We start from the raw sequence: 25,923 nt of genomic DNA on the forward strand, positions 1-25,923 counted from the left end.
TGTTTAATGGGATGGAATCCAAAAACTGCCCTAGATCTGGCCAGCTGACTCATACACACCCCACCTACCACCTCCTCCTCTGCAGCTTGATGATCCAAGCAATGAGGCTTCTTGCCTCAGTCAAAGCTGGTGAAGCAGAAAAGTGTCAAAAGTATGCGCTTAAGCTCTCTGCATGTGTGCTGTCTGGCAAGCTCTCTGTCACTCAATTCAGGGGCTTTGCTGGAACCGCGGAGCCTATAGCACAAACTACAAGTGCTACATGGAAAAACTGGTACTTCTCCAGTCTCTAGCTGATAGGGATGCTCTGTACCTGGGTTCAGCTTCAACTAAGAGCCCATCTGCCTCTCCCTTTTTATTTTATGACATGAAAAAGTACCAGTCTCTGTTAGAAGCTGTATTTCACCAGATATACCCACACAATCAGTAAAATAAGAATATATTTCGCAGCTTTAGGGTTGCTAAAATGAGCACCATTTTGTGCAGTTAGGGAAAGATAAGATTGGATGGTATTGTGGCTTTGAATGGTTTTTGTGATATTGTAAAATACAGGAATACACAAAGTATCTATTTTTATTGACATTGTACACAGTGTTTTTAATTTTGGTAATAAATAAGTAATTAAACTTGTTTTGTGTTTTAATGGGTCAGAATTCATCTAATCCATTCCTGTATTATCGGATGGCAAGACATTGTAGCTATGGCATTCTGAACCAAATGTTTGGTTTTCTGCAAATATATATCAATTGCACTCTCCTACAGTAACTAATGCTGCTTCAGACAGGACCTGTGTATGTTCTACCCAGGCTGAGATGGAGAACTGAGCCACATGCTTGTCCATCTTTCCAAAGGCCAAATATGCAGGACTTTTGTGTGTGACCTAGGCTGAATGCTCACCAAAACCAACTCAGCTGTGTGATCAAATGTTTTAAGTTGTATTAACTTTAGCCAGACACAAGTACAACTGAGGCTATGTGTGGACATAACTTTTAAAAGTATTGCAGTATGATAGCACCATAGTTTCCTGTCATACCTACCCCCCCCTTTTTTTTTGTCCTGCTGTACCCTCTGATCAATGAAGCTTTCCGGGCACTCAACCTGCACCCAGGAATACTGGACTCCTGTCAGAAAAAAATGAAGGATAATACCGCAGCTGTCGGAGGTGCTGGTTTGTGCCCACATCACCACTGTAGCCAAGATAAAGGATAAATACAGAAGGACATGAGAAAGATACATATTACTTCTCAAAATATTGTCCTGCCATTTCAAACTTTGCTTTTTAATTTAGTGTTTGTTCTCTCCATCTCAAGAATTAAAATCTTAAGAGATAAGAAAGGAGGAAATATTTTTCTCTACAGAAACACTGGATATCATGAAGCAGGAGTTTCCTTTTTTCATTAAGTGTGTTTGATTATCCAGCTACTAACATAGAACAAAAGGTACTGGTAAAGTAGATATTGTTCCCAAAATGTTATATGCATGTTCTGTACATCAGCTCACATTCTCTCAATCAGGATTAATGTCTGTATTGTAGCTCAGTGGTCCCCAACCTTTATCAGGCTGGGGACCGGCAGGGCATCGGGCCGCGCCTGCAGGGACCGCGCGGGCCACGCCCACGCTTCGGGCCGCGCCCGCGAGCCGCGCCCGCGGATCGGGCCGCGCCCGGCCGCGCCCGCGGGCCGCGCCCGGCCGCACCCGCGGGGCGCGGCCCGGCCCTGATTCCCTCTCCCCGCCCTCCCCGCAGTAAGAAGCTTCCCGGGCCGCAAGCTTGCGGCCCGGGAAGTTTCTTACTGCGGGGGGGGGGGCGGGGAGAGGGAGCCGCGGCCCGGCGCCATGGCCTTTGCGGCCCGGCGCCGGGCCGCGGCCCACAGGTTGGGGACCACTGTTGTAGCTTAAAAATAAGACATGATACATTGGTGGAGTATTGCTGTTTTTCCAGTTTTTCTAAAATGAGCAGTAATCCCATAAAAGTATTTCTTTCAGATATATAAAAATTATATGCATACAAATACATTCTTCATTGAGCACAATTCTTCTAAAAATACAGAATATTCTTATCTTGTAATAAAGATATTAAAATAAATACTCTAGAGACATTTCAGGTAAACTGAAAAACCAAAGCATATAAAAAGATTTCATCCCAAACATCTTTTATCCTTTGCTACAGGAACTATATTTTTAAAAAGAAAACCATGTAAAAAAATTCTGGCACAAAATCATTATTACTCTTAACCTTGTATAATTCTTGTTGCTTTCTTTTCTCCTATTTCTAATCTGTTCTCTACTTCTCTGGCAGGACATACAACCATGTCTGGTAGGATTTCATCTGAAATATCAAGATTCTCACTATCATCTTTAACTGCAGCTCTCTGCATTATGATGTACAAGTTTTGTGTCTTGATCTCTGGGCAAAGACTGCTGTGCCTTCCCCCAATTGATGGGCCTTTGTCATTGTGAAGAAAATTCTTCTTAACTTCAGCTGCTTTCCAGTGAGTAACATAAGCAATGACAAGCATTCTAACCCAAGCATAGGGGAAATGTGACTATGAATAAGGTTTATTATTTGAAGCCTGTGCATAAAAGAATGGAAACTTTCCTTTTTAAAATTAATGTACCTACCTACATATTTGTTTGTACGTTCATGTTGTCAGATGCTTGAAATCTATTGAAATATATCGGCTGTTACTTATTCATTGTCTAGGCCAATCTTTAAATCAACAAAATTTAAATTATTTAAAATATCAAAAGATATCAAAATTTAAATTATTGCTTTAAATTAGGTTTCCAGTCTCTGCATTCATAGTATTTTCCAGAGAAGCACACATAATACTTCATGGCTGCAGCAAGTTTTACACATCCATTTTCAACTAAACAGAGCCTCCAGACTACCCGCAAGTCTTATTCCTTTTGAACAACTGCATTTATATCTGCTTTTAAAAGAACTTATGAAATTATAAATTTCTATTTGGCATCAGTTTTCTCCCCCGCCCCCCAAGAACACCAAGTAAGATCCTCTAAGTAAAGACTTCAGTAATGACTGGGGAAGGCACTGGCAAACCACCCCGTATTGAGTCTGCCATGAAAACACTAGAGGGCGTCACCCCAAAGGTCAGACATGACCCGGTGCTTGCACAGGGGATACCTTTACCTTTACCTTTAGGGCTAGTAGTTGTGGGCAAAACTGTGTCCATGCTGTTTTGCTTGAGATAGCAGAGATATTTAAACTTTCACAGAAATAAATACAGTTTATCATCTCTTTGTGCCATATCTATAATGCTTGTTTTAAACTCAATAAACAAGTCTTAGAATCAATGTGTTCAGTTCAAGAGCCAAAGACTTAACTGCAGGAGATGAATAATGCCATCCTGAGAACATTTTCTTGGGGCTTTGCCCGACTGAATAGATTGTTGTAAGATTCTGAGTAGACCTGCTTAGGATTGCACTATGAGTGTAGACTCTAATACATTCATTGTGTCATACCAATGGAGATATCATTTTAAACCAGTTTACTCAGATTTTTTAAAAATTGTCTATCTTTCTCCACTTTGATTTTGATCCTACTAATGTGTATGTGAGTGAACAGCAGAAAAGAATTTCTGTGGAAGTCAGGTCTAACATGGTAATCTTGGTAGCCAGTTTGACCCTGGAACTGAAGCTTCTTCGACAGAGTAATTCCTTACTCTGTGTATCAAAGTAATTCTTAGTAATTTGAATCCTTAATTTGTTCCTGCTCTTGCACTTTTTAGAAGCTTTTTTCAGTCCTCTTCCAGTGTTCCGCAGAAATCTAACTCTAATGATGGACATATTAATTCATCTTCACAAACGAGTCTCTTGAACTTCTTCTTCAGTTTCTTCTTGCAAGGCAGAGATTTTAGGCCTGGACCGGCGTTTGCTTGAATTTCTGGGATGCATTGGGAACAGTCTGGCTCGATCTGAATGGCTGATGGCTTGTCGAAATGAATTTTTCTCACTGAGTAGCTTCTGGATTGATTCATACTGTCTGACTTTATTGTCTTCTATTACCTAGTAAAAGGAAATGGGTATGTCAGGATTCCAAACCGAAACTCTACTTGTGAATAACAATATAGCTATGTAGCATAATTTTAGGAAACTAATAATTGTATCTTTTACAATACTTCTTATTCACCTTTTATCTGATATTTAAAGTGAAACATGGTTACATTAATTTTTGTTCGAGACCAAACTAACTTGGTTCTAGAGATACCTCTGAGATCTTCAGACTATTTCCGTGGCTCTGGTACAATATTATATGGTTGGTTGCTTGATTTTTAATTATTTTCAGGACCTCAAAAAAATCCAAATATTCTAGTGCTCAACAAACAAAATCCAGGTTTTTCACAATACTGTTACAGTATGCCTGTTTAATCTGTTTATTAGCTCTTCCTTCATAAAATAGTGGTAATTCAAACGTGAGATTCCTGTGGTTTGAAGATGTTGCTTTATTTGACCCACTGGTTCAGGAATGGCAATTAGAACACCAAATAATTATTTTCCCCACAAAAAAACTAAAAATTCACATTTTAGACACAAGATATTAGTACCAGTTAGATTGTTCCTTCAAGATCACCTAATTCCCCAGCTCCCACTGCACATGCTTTTCATCCACACAATTTTCTTGATTCCTCACAGAGCTATCTTATTGCTCAAAGGAGCCCCCCTTCTCTCTGTTTTTTTACCTGCATAAAAACTGACTGTATCCAACCTAAGAGTTTTTGTGTGTGCACGCATGCTTCTATGAAACAAGCTAAAGAAAATGCTCTTGAAATCCAGAATATGTGCACAATGGAACCAGTGATTTCACAAATGTGAAGCTATTTTACCTATGCAGTTGGTTGGTTTCATGGAAAATTCCATCCCAGTTAGCAATATGGCTATCAAACAAGTTCATGAAACAGTTAATGCTGTCACTGACTAACTGTACTATGTTCTTGTTATCCCAATTGTCCAGAACAACAAAAACAGAAAACTGTGTTCTGGACAATGAGTACCTGGATAGGGAACTTGGTGTTTCCCTCTAAATGTCTCTCTTTAAATAAAAAAGTATGTTGAAGGATGTCATTTTGAAACTATTAGTATTCAAGGGCTGTTTCACCCTGTGGATCCAGAACTGGCAGGCCCTAGTATAGAATGACTTTTTAAAAAATCCCCCCAAATAGAATATGCATTATTTTTGTTTGTAACAATAAGATACAGAAATATAAAATGTTTGGATTTTCACTTCTTGCTCTGTCTCAGACTTATATTGGAATAGAAATTTCTATGGTCAACAGAATGTATAAAGGTCGGGGATATGATTCTGCTTCTTTGCACATTCAGTATATGACAGATTATCAAAGATACTGTGTCCAAACTTTGAAAGACACTCACCAAAAATCTCTGGCATTCTAGTAGTGCTTCTAGTCTGTGTTCTGAAAGTATTACAGTACAGTTTGCAAAAGCTTGCTTGAGAGTTTTTTTAATCACTTGAAACGTCCTGAAAGATAAGCAGATCTTAATATGTGAACAGTGTGATAAACTTTTTACTATGTTTACTAAGGTGTTGTAGCATTGTAATAATGGCAGTTACAGTTCAGATGAGATGTAACCTTTAAGTGTTCCACAATGCAGTGATAGGAAATAGTGTACCTGGTGTATTTCTGCCTGTAACCTAGCTGTTAAAAACACAAGAGTTCTGCCACTTTTGGTTGACCTAACCCTAACCAGGAGGTACTCTGCTAAAAAGGATAATCCGCCACTAAGCCTTCTGGGTGTAAACTGCACGGAGCTTTTATTCCAATCCCAGGTTGATTCAGTCCCTGCCCTCTACACAGAATGCAATTTCCGTTTGGATTTTGGGCAATTTAAATTTTCCTTCTGCAGCAAGAAGGATTGATCTGGAGTGACCCTACCTTTATTGTGCGATATCTTAGAGTGCTTTTAATGCTCAATATTTTTCAAATCCGGATTGGGAAAGAAAGCTCCATAGTAGAGAACCTCTGATAGGTCACACCTGGTTATGTGACAAGCTTGCCTTAAAGAAGAAACCCCTAACTTCTCTCAACTTCTATGGGTCCTGGATTTTTCCTCCCTCCTCTGCCTTTTTCGATCTTGTCCCCCCACCCTACAAGAAAAGAAAGAAAGAGGCTTGGCTCCCCCCCCCTTCTGAACTACCCTAACCACGTGCAGAACACTTTCCTGTTTCAATGGGGGGGGGGAGAGGAAGACCCGAGTTCAAAGCGATCTGAATTCAACAGGATTGACAATGGAATAAAGAAAGTAAGTGCAGACTCTGCCCTGGTCTACCTCCAACATTTAAAACTCACAGGGCATCATATTAAACCTAAACAAGGAGTTGTAGCTTAAACTGCAAGAAAGTATGACAAGCTTCATTTATGGTTTGTTTCTGTGCAGTATCTGCACTCAAACACCATGATAAGCTGTAATTAAACTCTCATCAGGCATGAGCATAGTTTATTGCTGGGCTTGTGCCCTCCACCCACTCCTCCTCATGCTGAGCATGATTGAAAACTTCCTGGTTTGATCAAGCTTCAGTTGCTGGGATGTCTAGGGACAAGCATTTTATGTTGTTTACTTCCTGCAAATCAGGATTCTAACCTGGGATTTAACTGAGATTCAGGATTCTTAGCCTGAGGGGATTCTCCATAATTCACTGAGGCAGTTGTTTTAGAATGTAATGGCAATCAAGTTCTGCACTCAAAAGGAAGGGGACAGAGGGAGGAGTCAAGCATGGCAACAAAGCTGTGTTCATGCCTCACTGCATATTAATCAAAGGCTGTTTTGTCATCTGAATGCAACCTATGTATATATGTATGTTTCTTCTAACCCCAAACCTGAAAAATGTTTGAGACTTCCACCAAAATAAAGCACTCATAGATTGCGATGGGCATGAATCAGTTCATGACCTTAAGTCTATCATGAATCCCCACCCCCCACCCCAAACCCAGGTTCAGAGGAGGTACCTTCTCCAAATACTTCCTGGACCTTTTTCAGTTGGGTTCAGTGTTCAGGCAATTTAAACCCTCTATTTTGCTGCCCCCATTTCCAAACTGAGGGAAGCAAAACAGAGGTTTTAAATGCCTGGTAGTCATTTTAGCCTCACATCAGGCAGGCTTGCCCCCCCTTCCCATGAGGCTGAAATGGCTACAGGCCATTTGGGAGGGAGCAAAATGGTCCCCCAAAATAGCTAGCAGTCATTTTGACCTTGCAGTAAGGCGTACACACCTTTCACTGTGTGCCCAAAATGCCTAGAAGCTATTTTAGTGCTCCACTGCACTTCCCCCCACTTAGAAGTGAGGGGGGGGGGAGAAGATGTGAGATGAACCAACCCAAACCAGGCCAATTAGTTTCAGGGCTTCTGGGTCATTTGGGTTCAGGGGTTTGATCTGGAAGCATTCCAAATCAAACCAAAATGTTGTGATTCATGCCCATCTCTATTCCTAGACACTAAATATTTTCCAAAGTGCTGATATAATCTTCCATCAGTACAAATTCAGTGAAACTGCTTGAGTTACAAAAATAGATGTTTCAAAACTTCAATAAAATATCATAAAAGATAATTATGTCAGTAGAGAGAGTGAACTGAATCAACAAAGCCATTGGGTTTGAATAATTATTATCCTGAAATAGTTTTGCAATACTTACTTAGGATCAAGGTGAGCACTTGGTTCATCAAGAAGAAGAATTTTAGCTTTACTGAGGATCGATCTGGCAAGGCACATCAACTGCTTATGCCCATGGCTGAGAACACAGCCACCATCCAGAAGGACAAAATCAAGTTTCCCTGGAAATTGTTCTATTACAGATTTCAGTCCAACCTATAAATTAAAGTGATATGCAATAGATATGTGCCATGCAGTTTAGGGACAGAACATAAGGGTAAATAATTTAATCAAAGCAAACCAAAGAACTGTGGAATAATGCTGTATGCTGAAAATAATGTATATTTTTCTTCTTGATTAATGGTTTCCCTGGCACATAAGATTTTTTTTAATTGATCAGAGTTTCAGAACCAGCATGTGAGAAAATCCCACAGTGTGTGTGTGTGTGTGGGGGGGGGGGGGAGTCTGAAAACTCTCAAGTTTATGATAGCTGCTTAGCTATCATAGCTGCTTGGATCTTTTTCTATACACTGAAGTTACTCTTGATTTTCTTGGGAGTCAATCCATAAGTACAGGAATCGGTTTGTGCATTTTTACAGTTGTGGAACAATTTATTTTCTTCTGTACAAAGCTAAATAATGAGGATTTTCAGGGGAAGGTGCTGTTGTCTTTGGTGGCATCATTGGTGGTATTACAGCACCCCCTTTATGGTTTTAAAGGCCCAGTATTGATAAATGCTGTAGTGCTGTAATAATAGTTTAAGCAGGTTCTCTGAATTCTCACTTTAATTTTTTTAGTCTCTAGATTCTTCCTCCTCTAGATTCTTCCTTTTTCTCTATATCTCCATAAGGGAGGGAGATAGAGACTTATTTTTAAAAAAAAGAAGAAAGAAAACTAGAAATCCAGAGAACCAACTTAAACTATCATTTTATACTACAGTGTTATATTGATATTTTAGGGCCTTCAAAAATGTGAACACTCTGTGTGTGGGGGGGGGGGAGGGAGGGGTTTGATTTTGACAACAGTCCAGTCATTGAAAAGGGGCTGGGTGAGTGTGGGAGTGGGTGGGACAAGCAAAACTGATATCAGCATCATGCACTAGGAAAAAGCTGGTTCAAAATCAACTTCCTGAAAAACACTGGGGTAAAAATGGTCTCCAAAGAGCCTGGAAAAGAAATTGGGGGGGGGGGGGGGGAGAGAAATACCAAAATGAAAACTAAGGGCACAAAAATACATGCAGAAATCAGGATAAACTGAAGCAGTATGGGGCCAGATCTGATAAAAATAAATAAATGTGGAAAAGCCCTTGATTTGGGTCTAGGAAGATATTAAAATATAGTCTGGGAAGGTGTGAATAATTTTTACAGAATTAGACAAAATAGCATGTGCAGAAACATAGTTTGTACAACAGCATGTTTCATTTTGATTTTATTTACTTGCAAACACACTGTGAGATGGTTCACCATTATTCTGAGGAAGTGCAAATGAGGAAGTGAGGGCACAGTGGATCTATGGAATTTTCAGGTGTGGCATGTTGGCCCTTGCCTGTACTGGCAATGAAAACTGATTGACAGGATATTACACTATGTTCAGTACTGCCAAGCACACCATTGCTGTGAAGCTTCCTACTTTGTTTTTCTCTGAGAAAAAACTGCCTATGCCATTTTGAAATGTCCATGAATGTTAAAAGTGGTTCACTGTGCAGTACTGGATGCAGAACTGGTCTCTAAGACATGAAGTTGCCTGTACAGGTGTTTTTGTGTTTTGTTAACCTCTGGTTGAATATTTTCAATAGAAAATGGATGTTTAGGTTACCATGAGCAAAATAAATATGCTAAATGATAGCTACAAAGAACAGAACACCACCACAGTGTGATGCCATGACAGGAATTTCTGAAGAAGTGCCTACCCCTCCTTCCTGGAACAGAATGGGAAGACTATGCAATATAATGCTGTTTCTTTTTGCTCACAGTTATTGCCATTATAATGAACAAATGTTGCAGATAATCCATGATGAACTGTAAAAATGGGGAAATAACAAAGTTGTGCCATGGGAAAACACCGGGGGGGGGGCTCTTCTTTGTTTTGTTTTTTTTTAAAAAGCTATTCCCTACAGCTGCTGTGCAAGGAACATGGACTGAACTCTCAAACAAACAAAAATACATTCGTAATGAACTTCTCTTGAACTTTTGATCCTAAATTCCATCTAACCACTTGAATCTGGTACTTCTGGATAACTGCTACTTAATAATATCTAAGTTTTGATCCTAATAGGTCTTGTAGAACTAGGTAGTACAGTAATTTATTGTTACTCTTGGCTTGTTGTATGACAGCAGCAGGAAGCAGATGGAGGTACAAAGCACTACAGTGAAGGAATATAAACAGCTATACAAACTACATGTTTCAATTGTTTGCTTATGCTTTGTGCTGTGTCTTTTGAATCCATTCTGCTTAACTACCAGGGCTCTAATCTGGTATAAACCTTTCTTTGATGCAGGAGAGGTTCTTCCACCACCAACACACAACATAATTATCTAGAAATAAAACTGATCTTACTTAAATAACTTAAATAACAAAGATGGTCATCTCTACCTCTTCAGCAACTTTCCACAATTCTTCATCAGTCCATTGACCATAAGGATCCAAGTTTTTCCGAAATGATCCAGAAAATATAAATACTTTCTGTGGAGTAGAGTTCTTTTTTAACAGCATGTATTAAACCAGGTATAAAGCTAACACTTCAATATTCATCTCTAAACAAACTTGATGTATTCTGTTTAATGTGCTCTATAGTATACTTAACAATTTGTTTGCCCCAACAGTACTCTAGATGATAGTCATACCAGAAGTTCGGCAGCCCCCCAGTAAAGTTGCAGTCACACCCACATGGTGTGAAGTAGTTGCATCCTCTGTTCCTAGTAGTGCATGAAGTAATTAGTTTTTAAAGTATGTACAATCTTTCTGCTAAAGACCCGACTCTGCTAGCTGATATAGGTCACTTCTTCAGCAGAAACTTTGCTTATGTTACCTGACCAAACAGCATCACACAACAGTCCCAGTAGGGCTTCTTGCTGTAGTTTTGAATTCTTTGGTCTCTTTTGGACCAGCGTTCCTCTTCGCTGATATTTATTTTCAGGCTTTTAGTCCGCCCTTCTCCAGGGGCTCAGGGCAGGTTGCAAAAACCAAACATTTAAACTCTCAACATTAAATTACTTATAAAATCCTTATCCATTGTTGTTCTTCTATATATTTATGAAACAGCCTAGAGGGTGGGACGTGTCCGGCTTTCCAAGTTAGAATAGGGCCAATCAGGGTGCAGCCAGCTTTACCCTGATTGGCCCTGCCCCTGCAGCTCCCGCTCTCCATCCCTGGACTCTAGCCTCTTTGCTCTCAGACGCTCCAGTGCCTGGAGCCAGCAGCAGATAAGGGGAGAGGCCCTGGACAAAGGGTCATGGTGGAGAGCTTGCTAATGAGGGCCTCTTGGCCTGCTAGGCTGGGCCTGCTGATGAGGGCCTCCCGGACTGCTAACTGCCTGCTAAGGAGCTCTGTCCTGGCCCTGCTATCAAGCTGCCCAGCCCCCACCCACCCCATTTGATCTGGCTGCGAGCTGCGGCCCAAAGCCACCTTAAGCTGCCTGGCCCCTTCCAAGGCCCATTCTTAGGAATGGGCTTTGAAGCTAGTAACATTATAAAATCATCATACAATTTGCACAATTCTGCCTTTGGTTTGGGAAGAAAAGAGGGGCCAGTATACAAAATCAACTTGTGTAGAGTTGACTTCATGGAATCCAGACAGGAATCAGGCAGGGAGGTCAGCTGAAATCAGATATATGCCAGGCCTCAACCATAGGCCTGGCAAAACAACTGCCCTTGGTAATAAACGGAGTTAAGAACTAGCTTGGTGTAGTGGTTAGGAGCACGGACGTCTGATCTGGCGAGCCAGGCTTGATCCCGTGCTCCTCCTCCACATGCAGCCAGCTGGGTGACCTTGGGCTCACCACAGCACTGATAGAGCTGTTCTGACTGAGCAGTGGTATCAGGGCTCTCTCACCTACCTCACAGGGCATCTGATGTGGGGAGAAAAAAGGGAAGGCGATTGTAAGCCGCTTTGAGACTCCTCCTGATAGAGAAAAAGCGCCATATAAGGACCAACACTTCTTCTATAAACTTTGCTTTCTTTATGTCTCCACCTGCTAGTCATAGACATGAGACTGTAGCTCAGAAAAAAAGGGATCATATAGTCAAAACTCAATGTTTGCTTAATGTCTTTGAGGACTGGAGGAGTGTGAGAGACTGTGTATCTCATTGGCCCATTATGCACGGCCGCCGAAACGGAGATTTTGGGGCACATCGAAAATGCGGAGGGGGAAGATGTGAAGCACACTGGTTATGCATGGGATGGGGCACGACGGCGGCAAAACCCAGAGTAACCGATTATGCACGCGGCGATCCCGGCGCTGCTTCTGGTTGCACCCCGGTCACCCGGAAGCTGCGCTTTCTTCCGCGTTTCGCTAATGCAGCTTTTTTGGCAGCATGCACCGAAGCTGCGGCCGGTTGCAGCCGGCACCGTGCGTTATCGGTGATTTTAGTCGCCGCCATCCCACCCCGAATGTGCGTTACTCCCCCCGTGCATAATGGGTCTTTGACAGGCGTGATTTATTCTGCCTTAAATGACAGTAACTCTTTCATAACTATTCTTAGAAGATTGAACAAATGTAACATTTGCTGCCTGTGGAAAGATTCCCCCACCCCCACACACACACACACAAATCATGCAAGTTCCATGATGGCTTTCCTTCCATTCTTCACGTGGAAAAAACGCTGGGTATAAGGGATGGGAGATGACAGCCAATGATTTTACCTCTTCCATATCCATTTACTTTTCTAATGGAAAACATGAGATAATATTGTATTGTTTCACAAGTTTGATCCTGGCTCCTATTTCCATGAACTTTGATTGAAAGAGGTAAGGAGGGGAAATGGAGCTGGGGAGAACTATTCATACTGACAGAGATGATGCTGTATTGACTACTAAATTGACAGTAATGCCTGAAAAAATGGCAGACCTGACTAAGGGCGTCTTTACATCTGTACTTGCCATATCAAAGTGTGCAATTTCTGGTATGTGGGATGCTTCCAGTCAAGCATCATAAAAAGGTATCTGTGAAGCATTTGCTTTTAATAGCATGCTTGTACCTCTGACCTTATACAAGTTTACTACAAAATGAATTCCTCTGAACTCAGTGGGATGGATGCCCAAGAAGAAGGGATGCAACCTTATATTAATCTTCCACTCCAAAAGAGCTGTCAACGATGTGGCTTAAACACACAAAATGCAGAAGACATCGGAGAAGTTGCATTCAGGAATAAAAGTGCCTTGCACATTTTTGTTAGTGTGATGTGCGGTGAATTATTTGGATATTTGTCTCTAACAACAAAAAATTAACCTTTTTGAGCCAGGCTTAGTATGTTATGATGGTTTTCCCTCTCATGCTTTTTGATGGTTTCTCATGATCAGAGGTACTAGCAATGCTCTTTGCCTCAAGATCAGCTTCTACAGATTACCGGGTGTGGTTGCATGAATACAACAGAGGAAACTAAGTGTAGCATAGCAGTGTTTACACTTGGGTTGCTGTATATTAAAGTAATCAGGCACATATTTTGGAGTCCTGAAAACTTAACTGAACAAACCAGTTTTTAGAAAACAAATGAGCACTTGAATAACACTTGCATAATACCTACAATATCTCTTATCAAGTTTTCTCTTCTGAATCAGCTAGGCTTCCTGCTAATATTACTCTTTTGTAAATCGATGCCATTAAAAATGTTAATCCCCTTTTCTGTATCCAGAAAGTAATTTCCTAATTTCAGCTACATAATCTGGCCATGTGTTTAACCAGCGTCACATTGGTGAATTAAAATTACCTGAAAATTACCTGAATGCACAGACATGCAAACACTGAAGAAAAAATATCTTGAAATTAAATGAGTGCTTGTGAAATGCTGAAACTTCCCTTACTTTTACAAGTGACTAAAAAAAACAAGGTAAATGTGAAACAGGATGCAGGAAGTATCTGAGAGTCCAGCCACCATGGGCTTTTCTCCTCATCAAAGTGGAATCTTTAGGATGGTTTCCAAGAAGGGATTATGTGGAAGTACAATCTGAAGATTCAGTTCTGGAATTTGTTTAATATTGTTATTTTACTGATAACAGATCAGTTTATATATGGGACTTGTTCTATGATGTGTGTATGTGTGCATACATAAATACGAAGTCTGCAGGTGATAATACTGTGATTCAGAGAAAAAAGATGAGAATTTCTTTCACAAATTCACCTAGGCATAGGAAATATACGTACTAGCTCAGAGTTTTAAAGGGCAAAAACCTGGCAATGTGAGGTTTAAAATAGTTTTTTTCATTCACGCATTTCCTACGGTCTGTTAAATGCTAGTCAGCAAGTAATGTTGTCATTTAGTTATAAAATATTTACAACAATAAACTGGAACACAACCATTTGGTTCTCCCTGTGGTCTCTTGTGGTCCTGAACCATCCAAGGATACTTTAAGTGCCATGGGTATCAATGAGAACTTATGATAAAAGTCTCATTACACAACTGAGTCCTTCTTGAAAGCAAGCCATACACTGCTTCTTGCTCAGTATTTGCCATGGTTATTGAACTCCCTGAGACATCTGCTATGAGTATAGGGCAGCAGATGGCCCTGTACATTGCAATGCTAAATTTTTGCTACTGGTATTTTGCATCCTGCTGGACTTCCTACTTTGTAATGAATCAAGTACCTTACAATTGGAACTCAAAGTGCTGATAATGCTTCTTTGCGGTACCACTTCTGACCTCAGATATGTGGGTTTACTGTGTTAAGTGGGTTTGTTCCAATTAGGTAATCATAGGATTGAAGCATAACAACTGAAAAGAAATAAACTAGCACTAGAATCCTGAAAAACAGCATCTGAAAAGTTTGTACAAATCCAACTTCTGTTTCTCCTTTAAGAGTGAAAAGACAGGTGTGATTTGGGGGTTGGGGGGTGGGGTTGGACATGTTCTCCCAAATATAAGAGGAGGACTCCAAGGAAATGAAACAGTTGAAAAAACTAAAATTGACTAAGTATAAGCAAATCATGGGTAACTCTCAGTAAAAAGGTAATATCTTAGATCATCAGCTAGGTTTGGTGGAGTGAATGTATATGTTGTATATGTTGAAATTTCTTAAGAGGTTATGAGACTCCCTGGCACCCTTAAAAGTCTAGAGAGCTGATTATGTCATGAGCTTTGATACCAGAGATAAATTACAATGTTAAGTGCCACATCATCCCTATTGTCTACTGCTATTATCTAGTATGGTCAGTTTGCAGGAATTTTCCCTCAAGGGAAAAGAGCAAAGGATTGTTAATGTGTGGGAACTGTATGTCAGTCCCAGCCTGCACTCTAGCATGTTTTCTTACAGTGGGCAACTTGAAATGCTAATGAAATATTACTCTTTGCTTAATAATGAACACCAACACAGCCAGTTCTGCTATAATATGGTATTTGCATTCTGGAAGATTGCTGCAAATATGGAAAAGCATGCTAAAGCAATGCAATGTCCCATAAAAATAATGGAATGAGAATGGGGAACATTCTATGCCCCAACTCTGCAATTGATACCAATATGGTGAACATGGATAGTATTGATGTAGATGTAGATGCATCCATATCAATTGCAGTGTAAAAGAATAACAAGTCTTCAATCAAATTACCTACAGTGTATGAAGTTAGCACCAATAGAGGAGAAAGAGTAATATAGCACTCAGGACAAGGACAGGCCAAAGGAGGACTGCTTGCTGGAGGTGAAGCAGTTGATGGAAGAAAGATAGAAGGCTGAGGCCACACAACCACTCTCATAACTTGTGCTGTGCTTTATAGTAATTTCTAAGCTGCACATTGGTGGTGGAATTCCTTTGTGGCACACTATGAAGTGCCTACAAAACACAGATTTTTCCTTCTATGTCATTCTGGTTTTCTGACATGAGTCATGTTCAGTCCAGTACATTATGGCAATTGTTTCCCTATTGATCCATTGTGTTCTAACCAGTTCATGTTCTAGAAACTCCTGTTCTAGAAGAACTAGCTGTATGTAATCTTATGGTTCCTGTTTAACTGATCTTAAACTTTTTAGTTGGGTGGTTCCCAAGTCCAAATTGACGTGATATGATAAACCATTAAAAAAAAACAGAGCCTGTGCAAATATATAAAACTGCAAAGCATTCAGAAGTGGGTCCCAGTCTTTTTGGAGTTTTGTTCATTTAGGTTAGGAAGAGGTTGGGCAATGTTGTCCTAGAAGACCACGGAGGCTGGTCTCAGCAAAATCTTTGGCCTTATGCCTGTCAGCTGATTTTTCTGGTGTTCCATTTCCAATTACACATTTTTCAAAGAGGAGAAAAAAACAGCATGAGGAAACAGGGAGGGAAGATACTTTATGAAGTTAACCCTTCCTTCCATAGGCCTTATGTCTTTAGCAATTATACTGCAGGAGGAAGAGCAATGTAGACTACCCTAAGCTCCTTGGGCAATGGGCAGGATAAAAGTGTGAAAAGTAGATGGCAGGCAAAAAACACAACAGAAACACTAAACTGGAACAATAGCTTTTGCATACTGAAAATTGCATGCAATTCCATTGTTATCAGCACAAAAAACAGTCAGTTATATGAAGGCCAGGATAATCCAAAAGGACATAATATCAAAAGCTTTTGTTTTAGATGTGTTGAATTCTATTTCTGAAGATAGCGGATAGGGATAGCATATTGTTTACAGGCTCTCATCTCCAGGAGAGTTTAAAAGTTTGTTCCTCTTCCAGGATGCAGATATGAAACCATATTCCAGAGAATACATAATAATTTTAGCTCTGATACTGAAGGTGAAGTTTATAATACAAAATGCTTTGTTCTGTGAATTATTTTACAATCTGCAGTGAAAATGGTAGCAGATGCAACAATTCAGCTGGTAATTATGAGCTGTTGAGGAATAACATCCAGTTGTTTAATATGCAGGTGTTGGACCATGAATCAGAAAAGTGAATTCATGTTAACTTAGAGAGAAAACAAACACTCTACAATTATCACCTATGGGTAGATTCAAAAACAGCCCTGTTTTATTCATTAACGGCTCTTGCCTTTTGTAGTTGATAACTGACCAAAATAAAATCAAAAGCTTGGTTTAAAAGATCCACTGAAGAATCACCTATATTAGATAAATTCATGGTTAAGTCCATCAGTGGCTAGTCACCATGGTAACTACAGGAAACGTCCACATCCAAAGGCAGCCGACCTCTGGATACCAGAGCCAGGAAGCAATATCAGGGGAAGCCTCTGCCCTGTTGCAGGCCCTCCAGAAAAACTGGTTGGCCATTGTGTGAAACAGAGTGCTGGACTAGATGGACCACTGGTAGCTTCTTATCACCACTACCAGGTTTTTAATAACTTGACCAACAAGTAGAGGTTGCATGGCCCTTTGCTCATAAAAACCTTTTAAGCAACCTATTTTCACTGGGTAAACACAAAGTTCAGCAGTTGCTGCAGAAAGAAATAACTGCCTGGCTCTATACAGGGCTCAGCACAGCAAAAGATGCTTCTAGGACTGAATGCTAATTATCTACACTATCAGGAAAAATATATGGTTGGATCAAGTGGCTCTCTCTTGCTAAGTGGATTCAGCCTCTGGATCAGCCTTTCTCAACCTTTCTACCACTGCGAAACCCCTGAAATATTCTTCAGGTTTTGAGAAACCCCAGAAATGGTGCGATGGTGCAGAATATGGTGGGGAAGCATAGCTGTGTACACACTCACCTGGGGTTCTTTCCCTTCCCACCTACTCCAGGCCCATCATTGACCATTTGGGGAGGGCAGGTAGACATGACTATATACAGTGATATCACCTGATAAATGTTTAAAAAATAATTAATTACCATTCATTTGGGAAGCACTTCAAGAGCTGTCAAGAAACTCCAGGGTTTCACAAAACCCTCATTGAGAAAGCCAGCTCTGGATAAAGGAGTCTTTTCTTTGCTCCAGAACAGTGGTCCCCAACCTTTTTATCACCAGGGACCACTCAACGTCGGGGACCACTCAACGCCTTTTACTGAAGCGTGGTGGTGGGGGGGTAGTTTACTCCTCTACTCTCAACCACTGCCCTAGCACTCTCTGATCGCTATGGTAATGTTTAAACATCCCTTCAAAATAAGATACAGACACGCCACAACAATGAAGTGTGTTGTAAAGAGCTGGGGGGGGATGAAGTAAAGGGTCGGGGGGGGGAAGAAGGTGTCCCTCGGGGCCCACCTCCAATTAGTCGAAGGACCACATGTGGTCCGCGGCCCACAGGCTGGGGATCGCTACTCTAGAAGAATGGGAGTATCCAACTCTTAGAATGCTGTTTTTTTTAAAAAATAATGCTCATACTTAATGTGAGACGTGGAACTATAGAAACAGGTGAACTATGGACAAGAAAGGTTAACTTTTAAATAAATACTATAAATAACACACTCGCTCTCTCTGAAACACACACAATATTAACAGTGGGGAAATGTAACATTGCTAACAGGATCGTGTGAGCATTGCTATTAAGAAGAGTCAGGTTATGAAATTTTGAAGTACAAATCTATCTTCTTTTAACTTTAGGTAAATATATTTGACATTGAGAGAGAAAGGCATTTTCAGTAAGCCTGAGGGTATCCTTTGGTATCCTGCATATTTATATTTTCAACAGTCTGCACTAGAATTGCCCATTGTGAAGTACAAAATTTTGAACATCTATTACTGGGGCATGTGCACATACACATGTGTCCTGTCCTACTTGGAAGCTTTGTGTTTTGTTCTTTGTGTGTTTGTCATTTAAAGCAACTCACTGAAAGCTGAAAAGGGGCATTTAGTATCTGCATGCAGACAAAGTAGTTTTGATTAAACAAACCTTTCTTTTGTAAATTTACCTGCGGTATTACTCCAAATGCTTTCCTCCACTGCTGAACAGAGACTGTGTTCCAAGAGATGTTGTCAATTTGAATATCTCCTTCTGTATTCATCAGTCTTAACAAAGCAAAGAGCAAAGTACTCTTCCCTGAACCAGTTCTTCCTAAAAGGCCCACCTGCAATATTTATAGACATAAATTAATGAAGAAGCTGCCACTCATAAATTAATTATGTACATGTTAGAAATTAACAAAGCATAGAAGTGTATGGGTTATGTTGCAATGGGGTTGGAACCATAAATATTAATGCTGTAGGAGCATTAATATACAGTGCTAGGGATGGATTCTGCCAAATGTTACTTCAGTTAACCAGTTACAGAATCTGTTCTTCTGTCTATACAATCAGAATACGCCTCTGTTTATATACTTTACCAAATGTCACTCCTCACAATGGGAAAAATTGCTTCATATTGTAGTCTAGCCTCCAACTATCACAGTAGTCAAAAGTCTCATACCAAAATTATGTGCCTGTCAGAGTCACCCTAACCATTCAATGGGTCTCATTTCCCAGGAAAATGTTCTTGGGATTGCAGCCTGTTTGTTCGGTACTGCATTCCGTTAAAGTCATTTACTACAGTGGTCCCCCAACCTGCGGTACGCGGCCCGGTGCCGGGCTGCGAAGGCCAGGGTGCCGGGCAGCGGTTCCCTCTCCCCGCCCCCCCGCAGTAAAAAACTTCCCCGGGCCGCAAGCTTGCGGACAGGAAAGCTTCTTACTGCGGGAGGGGGGAGAGGGAATCAGGGCTGCGCTCCGTATCGCGCATGCGTGGCCAGGCTGCACATGCTCACATGCGCGATGCGCGGCCGAAATCGCGCATGAGCGGCACTTTCGCGCATGCTCGATTTTGGCTGCGCATGCACGCAGCCGGAAAAAGGTTGGGGACCACTGATTTACTACACCAAGAGTTTTAAATATTTTTAATTGATTGTATATGATTGTGAATGTAGGAATTGTTTCATAGGAAGATCTTCAGCTCAGCTTTCTTTGCAGTTCTCAAATTCATTTTACATGTTTATTTCTTAATGAGTAGCTTTGTTTGCCAACTGCCTGGAGAAAAATAAACTCCTTTGCTTTCAATAGAGGCTTAATGGTATCTTCTTTATTTTCATGCCATGAATTTTTTCAGCTGCCCATTTCCCAAATTAAGACTCTCCTAAAGCTGCAGGATATCTTTTCCTTCTTAATTAACTTTTCCTATGCAGTCTTCGAACTTAAGAGGCTGACAAAATATCACCCACCCTACAACAGCAATTATCATTCAGTTTGGAGAGCCAGCATGCTGTAGTGGTTAAGAGTGGCCATCTCTGGTCTGGAGTACTGGGTTTTCCCTCTCCTCCACGTACAACCAAGATGGTGACCTTGGGCTAGTCACAGTTCTGAGAACTCTCTCAGCCCCACCTACCTCACTGGGTGTCTGTTGTTGGGAGAAGAAGGGAAGGTGATTGCAAGCTGCTTTGAGTAGAGAAAAGCAGGGCATAGAAACCAACTCTATTTATTTATGTTTGTTTATTTATTTATTGGATTAATAGCCCGCCACCCTCGGAAACTGGCTCTTCTTCCTTTCAATGTGTGTCAAGTCTGTCTTTCTTTGTCAACTAGTGCTACTGTTGCTAGCCGTTGCCTTGTAGGACTTCTTTTGAGTAGAGACTTAGAGATTTTACAGAATATGGGCTGTTGAAAGTAGCTAGCTGTTTATTCAGCACTTTGCCCTCAGGAGAATATACAGAGTTGGGTTGTGCTACATTAACTTTCCCAAAGATGGATTGGAAGTACTTTTAGCCCGTTGGACCTTCAAAGCATATGAAGGTATAAACACAGTAGCCAGTGATGCGTTACGAGCACACCAACCTGCATTCTTCTTTTCTATTTGGGTCAGTCTGCCCCAAACTTACATTTATTAGTAAACCTTTCCACAGCACAAGGAAGATATAAAAATGGATAATGAAGCCCAGTGCAAGTACAGGAAGCTAGATTTATTGCCTGTTGTATATAATCCATACTCCAGGATTTTACACAATAACTGGTCTATAAGTAATAATTCTAATAATTTTAGATTTGTTTTTAATTTCGGCTGAAACCAAGCAACTGATTTCTTTAGAACTTTCAACATATTCTCACGACACGAAACTGCCTTATACTGAGTCACCAAACTATCAAGATCAGCACTGTCTGCTCAGACTGGTGACAGTTCTCTGGGGCCTCAGGCCAGAGCTCTTTCACTCTCCTACTACTAGATCTTAGCTGTAGATGCTAAATATTGGTCCTGGGACCTTGTAAATGCCAAACAAATCATCCACCACTGAGCCATGCCCATTCCCCATATAATAAAATAAAACAGATACTTATTGTAAATTGTTACATCTTAGAAACCAAGGATGGCTCATTCTTTTCTTTAGTAGCAGAGCTGCCACTTCATAGGTAGTTTATATAAAAATAGGTTTCAACAAATGTATTCTCACCCTTTGTCCTGGAGTTATTGAAAAGGAAATATTTTCTAGCACAGCCAATCCTCCATCTACGTACTTGGCCGTGAGGTCTTTAACCATCATTTGACCACCAGATGGCCAGTTGTTCTTATCATTTGTATGCTCATTTTCAATTATGAGGACATTAGAAAGCTGCTCATTTTGTGGCACTGGAGTACTGGATTTGGTTTCCTCTGTGGGCATGTCAATGAACTTAAATATTCGGCTTACAGACCGCATCTGAAAACCAGAAAAAATAGCATCAAAGTTTTCCTTTAAAAATACACCGAAAATATTTTTGTCTCTTGTATGAAATTTATTCCAGAAAGTAACAACAACAATCTTCACAAGTCTCAAAAGAGTCATCCTAAGCGGAGTTACATATTTCTAAGTATACTGACTTTTAATGAAGAAAGGGGTAAAACTTGTAATCCACTTTGGATCTCCATCGAGGAGAAAATAGGGATACAAATGAAGTAAATAAATACTAAGTAAATACTCTTCTTAGGATTGCATTGCAAACATAATTGAAAATGGAACCCTGATGGTAACAAATTCATTTAAGGTGAAAATCTCAGTACAAATATTGGATCCTCTAACATTCCTTCTTATGTATGCTGTTCATCCTATGACTGAATTGATAATCCCTACGCATTAGTATAATGGCTGGGTATTAATGTAGAGTCAATTCTACCACCACATTGTCTCCAACAAATTTCACAAGACTTATACATATGGATGATCAAGTGGCAAGGGAGTATTCCATGATGCATAGGGATGGGCATGAACCAGCTCATGAACTAAACCCTAGTCGAGGCCAGGCGTACTTCCTTAGGGCCAGGAACCTCTAACAATGGACAGTTCATGCAGTTTGTGAATGAATACATTTCCAGGCTGCTTCCACTAAATGTGGATGTGGGCTACAGCTGTGTTTTGCTGCAACTTCAATGGTGGCTTTATTATTTATTTATTTATAAAACATATATTATGGCAGCATTGCAGGAGATACAAAGACAGCTTCTGGCTATTTTGTTGCAGGGACTTACACTATATACCAGAGTAGGCTTCATACAGAACTGGTCACATTTGTTTTTCTTACACTTTTTATTTGCTGAATCTTATAAATAAAGTGTTACTTTTCTTTTGGGCAATTGTAATAAAGCATGGAACTGTTGATTGCTGTGCTCTGCCCACAGTACCATATTTAATTCATATCCAGCATTTTTCTTCTACACTATACTGATCCTTTTAACAAATATCTAGAAACTTACTTGTAAAGTGCTTTATATGCAAAGACAAAAACCCGAAACAGATTGTTATGATTATATTCTAAATTGATAATTTAATCTGTAGTTTTGGGCAAGGAAATAGAATGATCAACCTGTTTTTCAATCCTATTTCCTTTATCCTTTTGAAAACACACTTTATGGTGCCAAAATGCATGAGTTTGACAACCATTTCCTTCCACAGTTTATTCTGTAGCAAGACTAATGACACTTCCTTAAACATAGGTATTAACTTATGTAGACCTTACAGTCCCTAGGACAACAATGTGTGCTGCAGACCATGAGAAAACAAACTTTATGGAAGAGCATATTTGTGTCTTAGTGGTGGGAAAGTTTAGCAAGACCAGTTTAATTAGCTGAGGAGTTTTTGTTTGTTGGGGAGTTACTTGTGTGTCATGCACTCAAAATTACTAGTCATTACAATTGTAGGGTCACTCTTTGCTGGCAGTGTTCTATTCAGAGGGAGATTAGTAAAAAAACTGGTCCAGTAGGCTTTTTTACATATGTATATCTGAGGTACTATGCAGAGAAAAGGTTAAAAGTAAAACACCATACAGAAAGCAGCCTAAAAGTTAACAATAGTAAAAAGGTTCTTCAGGCATTACCTTAGCAAAGGGTAACTGGGCTCAAAGGACAGCATTTGGAACCATCAGCAGATTTTATGAGGAACATTCCATATATTGGATTAATCTTTTAAAAACTATGTTAAAAACTATATATAAACAATTAACAGAAATAGGGAAAACAAGCCTGAGTATGCTAGTGATATGATAGGATAGGATAGGATAGGATAGGATAGGATATGAATCGCCTCTCTTCCTACACCCCTCAAAGAAACTTATGCTTCACTGCCTCCAACTACCTGGTGATCTCTGGAGACTATTTTTTTTAAAGCACAGTAATTAAAAATTGAAATTAATTAAAAAGACAGCTTTCAAGAAAGATTCAAAATGTGATCAGATCCAAAAATACAACCATTATTTGTTGTTATTTATTACATTCCTATGTTGTAAACTGCCCTAAGTCCCTCCCTGGGAAGGGTGGCATAAAAATTAATAAGTAAAAAAAAATTGGCCTGGTACTTTAATAGAGGCTTACCTCAATTCCATGAAAAACTCCAGCTGTCCATTTCCATACATTAAGCTTATATTAAAAGGGCATAACATTTTTAATCCAGTTTGTTGACAACTTGATGCCCTCCCCCCAAGGTTACACTGGTGACTATTAAGTGAGACATTGTGGAGTACCCACTCCATAACATTCAATGTGTGCTATAGCTGCCATCAGATGGAGACCATTTTAACTTCTTAGGCTATTGGTTGATTTCTCTTATGTTATAGTTTTTCAGGGTTTTTTAAAATGTTCACCACAGCCCTGATCTCAATTACAAGCCTCCCAAAATGCAATGAATAGTGAAAACTGAATTATTGAGACATTGTATCAATGAGTTACATGGACATTCTTCAAAGTGTGAACATTCATGCACAGAAACATTTGAAATTAACAACTAAATATTAAAAGAAAAGAAAATATTGTCTTCCAAGGAATTTCTGTGAGACTTACCAGACTGTCTACATCTATGCTTGAGTTCACTGCCCATTGTAAGGTTCCCATAATATTCATGGCTAATGTAAGAATAATGCCAATTTTTCCTTCCCCATTACCTGCAATTGAAAATACATATTTTAAATCCTCATGTGCAATGCCAAAGTCAGCTGTCAAATTGTATCTTCAAATGTGTCTGGCAGCATTTCATTCCTTACAGTATTATCTTATTCCACATAGTTTTTGAGAGACTGGATGTCTGGCCAGCTTTTGAACCAAGTTAGATGGTCCATAACTCAGGGATCCTATTCTTGAACCTGCTCCTCTGATTCTGTCTTTTACTGAACAGGAACCAAGTGAGAAGCATCCAGTTCAGCAATGCACCTGGTCAACTGCCAGGTAGACTAGTGACAATAAAGCTACACTTTGCAAAGTTGTTCACTCACCATCTGTTCCGTTTGCCCCATCTGTCAACATAATGCAAAGATGTTGTGCTTTCTGTGTGATGAACCCAATTTTGTTATTGATAAATAGTGCAAATTTTAGTTTTCCACTTGTTGGTTTCTACAAACCAAGGGCAGTCTTGGCTATTCTGGAGCCCTGAGCAAAATTCTAGGCTAGAGTCTCAGAATCACAGTCACTTCCCAGGATCCCCCTGAAGCTGTGACAAGTGAGCATGACCCAGTGCCAAGAGGACTTGGTTCTTATATGCTGCTTTTATCTACCAGAAGGAGTCTCAAAAGCTTACAATTGCCTTCCCTTTCCTCTCCTCATAGACACCCTGTGAGGTGGGTGAGGCTGAGAGGCCCCTGATATTACTGCTGGGTCAGAACAGCTTTATCAGTGCTATGATGAACCCAAGGTCACCCAACTGCTAACCACTATACCAAGTTGGCTCCCAAGCCCCAGACAACTGCCCAAGCCCCAGACAGGGTGGATGTAAATGGTAGCAAATTCCTGCTCTTTTTCTACTTTGTCATCCATCTTAGTAAGGCAGGTCATGGATGGATGTATCTCTCCCCCCACCCCCATGTGGGCCTCAAGCAGCTGCCCATGTTACCTATTAAGATTGTTTCTGATTAAATGGTGATAACATTCTAGATAAGTACCTCCTGATCTCTCATCCTGGGTGGCTAAGGTGTCATTCATCCATTTAATTAATTTATTTAGATTTTTATGCCACCTCTGGAATCCTGCTTGGCATGATTTCCAATTAACAGTGCAAGTGGAATCAAGGTTTAGGATCCAAGTGTCCGTTTCTTTAAAAGGTCTTAGGAAGAATAGTTCTCTTATACACAGGGTCTTCTGTAATAAGGCTGCAGAAGACGCTGAATGGAACAAGTTTGCATCCTCTTCCAGGAATTAACATTGACAATTAACTCTTTGTATCTAAATACTTTTACTTAGTAGAACAGTATAGTTATATACCTGTCGTTGCAATGGAAACAAATGTAACAATGATGAAGAATATGACAAAAATCATTTCCATTCTCATCTGGAACCATCGTAATGTGGACAAATAGAGGAACCAATTTGCTGTGTGCAAGTTCAAAGCTTTATGAAATAATGTCTCAAAATAGCGTTGCCGTCCAAATGATCTCAGTGTCCAAAGCCCCTTTAAACTTGTAACCAGGTGTGTGAAAATTGGACTTCTGGCTGAAAAAGACACAATATTTCAACTATCTTGCACAATAAAACTTATATCCATAGAACAAACACTTCATTTTCTTATTCTTGTTTATCACTACGTAATGTCACTGAACATTCAAAACGGTATTTTATGGAATGTTGACTAGATATTTGTAAATGTTGCATCTGAAATTGTATGCCACAAGAAAAAGACTTTGCAACCAACTCTATAATGGCATATTTTGACACCATTCTGTTCTCAGTTTAGTGCATGTTGTTTCACTGAGATCAAGGAACTAAAACAATGGCCACAGAAATGAAATTCTCTGTATTAAGGGGAGTTTCACAAAATGAAATGCAAATAG

At 40.0% G+C, this 25,923-nt stretch overlaps 1 protein-coding gene across 1 annotated transcript in view; it reads right to left on the bottom strand.

Annotated features, from left to right (window-relative positions):
- Positions 1–552: 552 nt before the first annotated feature.
- CFTR (CF transmembrane conductance regulator) overlaps positions 553–25,923 on the bottom strand; it is a 106,681-nt gene continuing 81,310 nt past the window's right edge. Inside the window, exons 20-28 of the mRNA XM_077338429.1 lie at positions 25,358–25,585; positions 23,948–24,048; positions 21,093–21,338; positions 18,597–18,752; positions 10,209–10,298; positions 7,660–7,832; positions 5,386–5,491; positions 1,878–4,020; positions 553–1,520 (exon numbers count right to left, since the gene is read on the bottom strand). Of these exons, the coding sequence (XP_077194544.1) occupies positions 3,814–4,020; positions 5,386–5,491; positions 7,660–7,832; positions 10,209–10,298; positions 18,597–18,752; positions 21,093–21,338; positions 23,948–24,048; positions 25,358–25,585 (1,307 nt within the window). The 3' untranslated portion in view covers positions 553–1,520; positions 1,878–3,813. The remainder of the gene's footprint in view (positions 1,521–1,877; positions 4,021–5,385; positions 5,492–7,659; positions 7,833–10,208; positions 10,299–18,596; positions 18,753–21,092; positions 21,339–23,947; positions 24,049–25,357; positions 25,586–25,923) is intronic.

Source organism: Paroedura picta, chromosome 5 (assembly GCF_049243985.1).
Source record: "Paroedura picta isolate Pp20150507F chromosome 5, Ppicta_v3.0, whole genome shotgun sequence".
Taxonomy (NCBI): Eukaryota; Metazoa; Chordata; class Lepidosauria; order Squamata; family Gekkonidae; genus Paroedura; species Paroedura picta.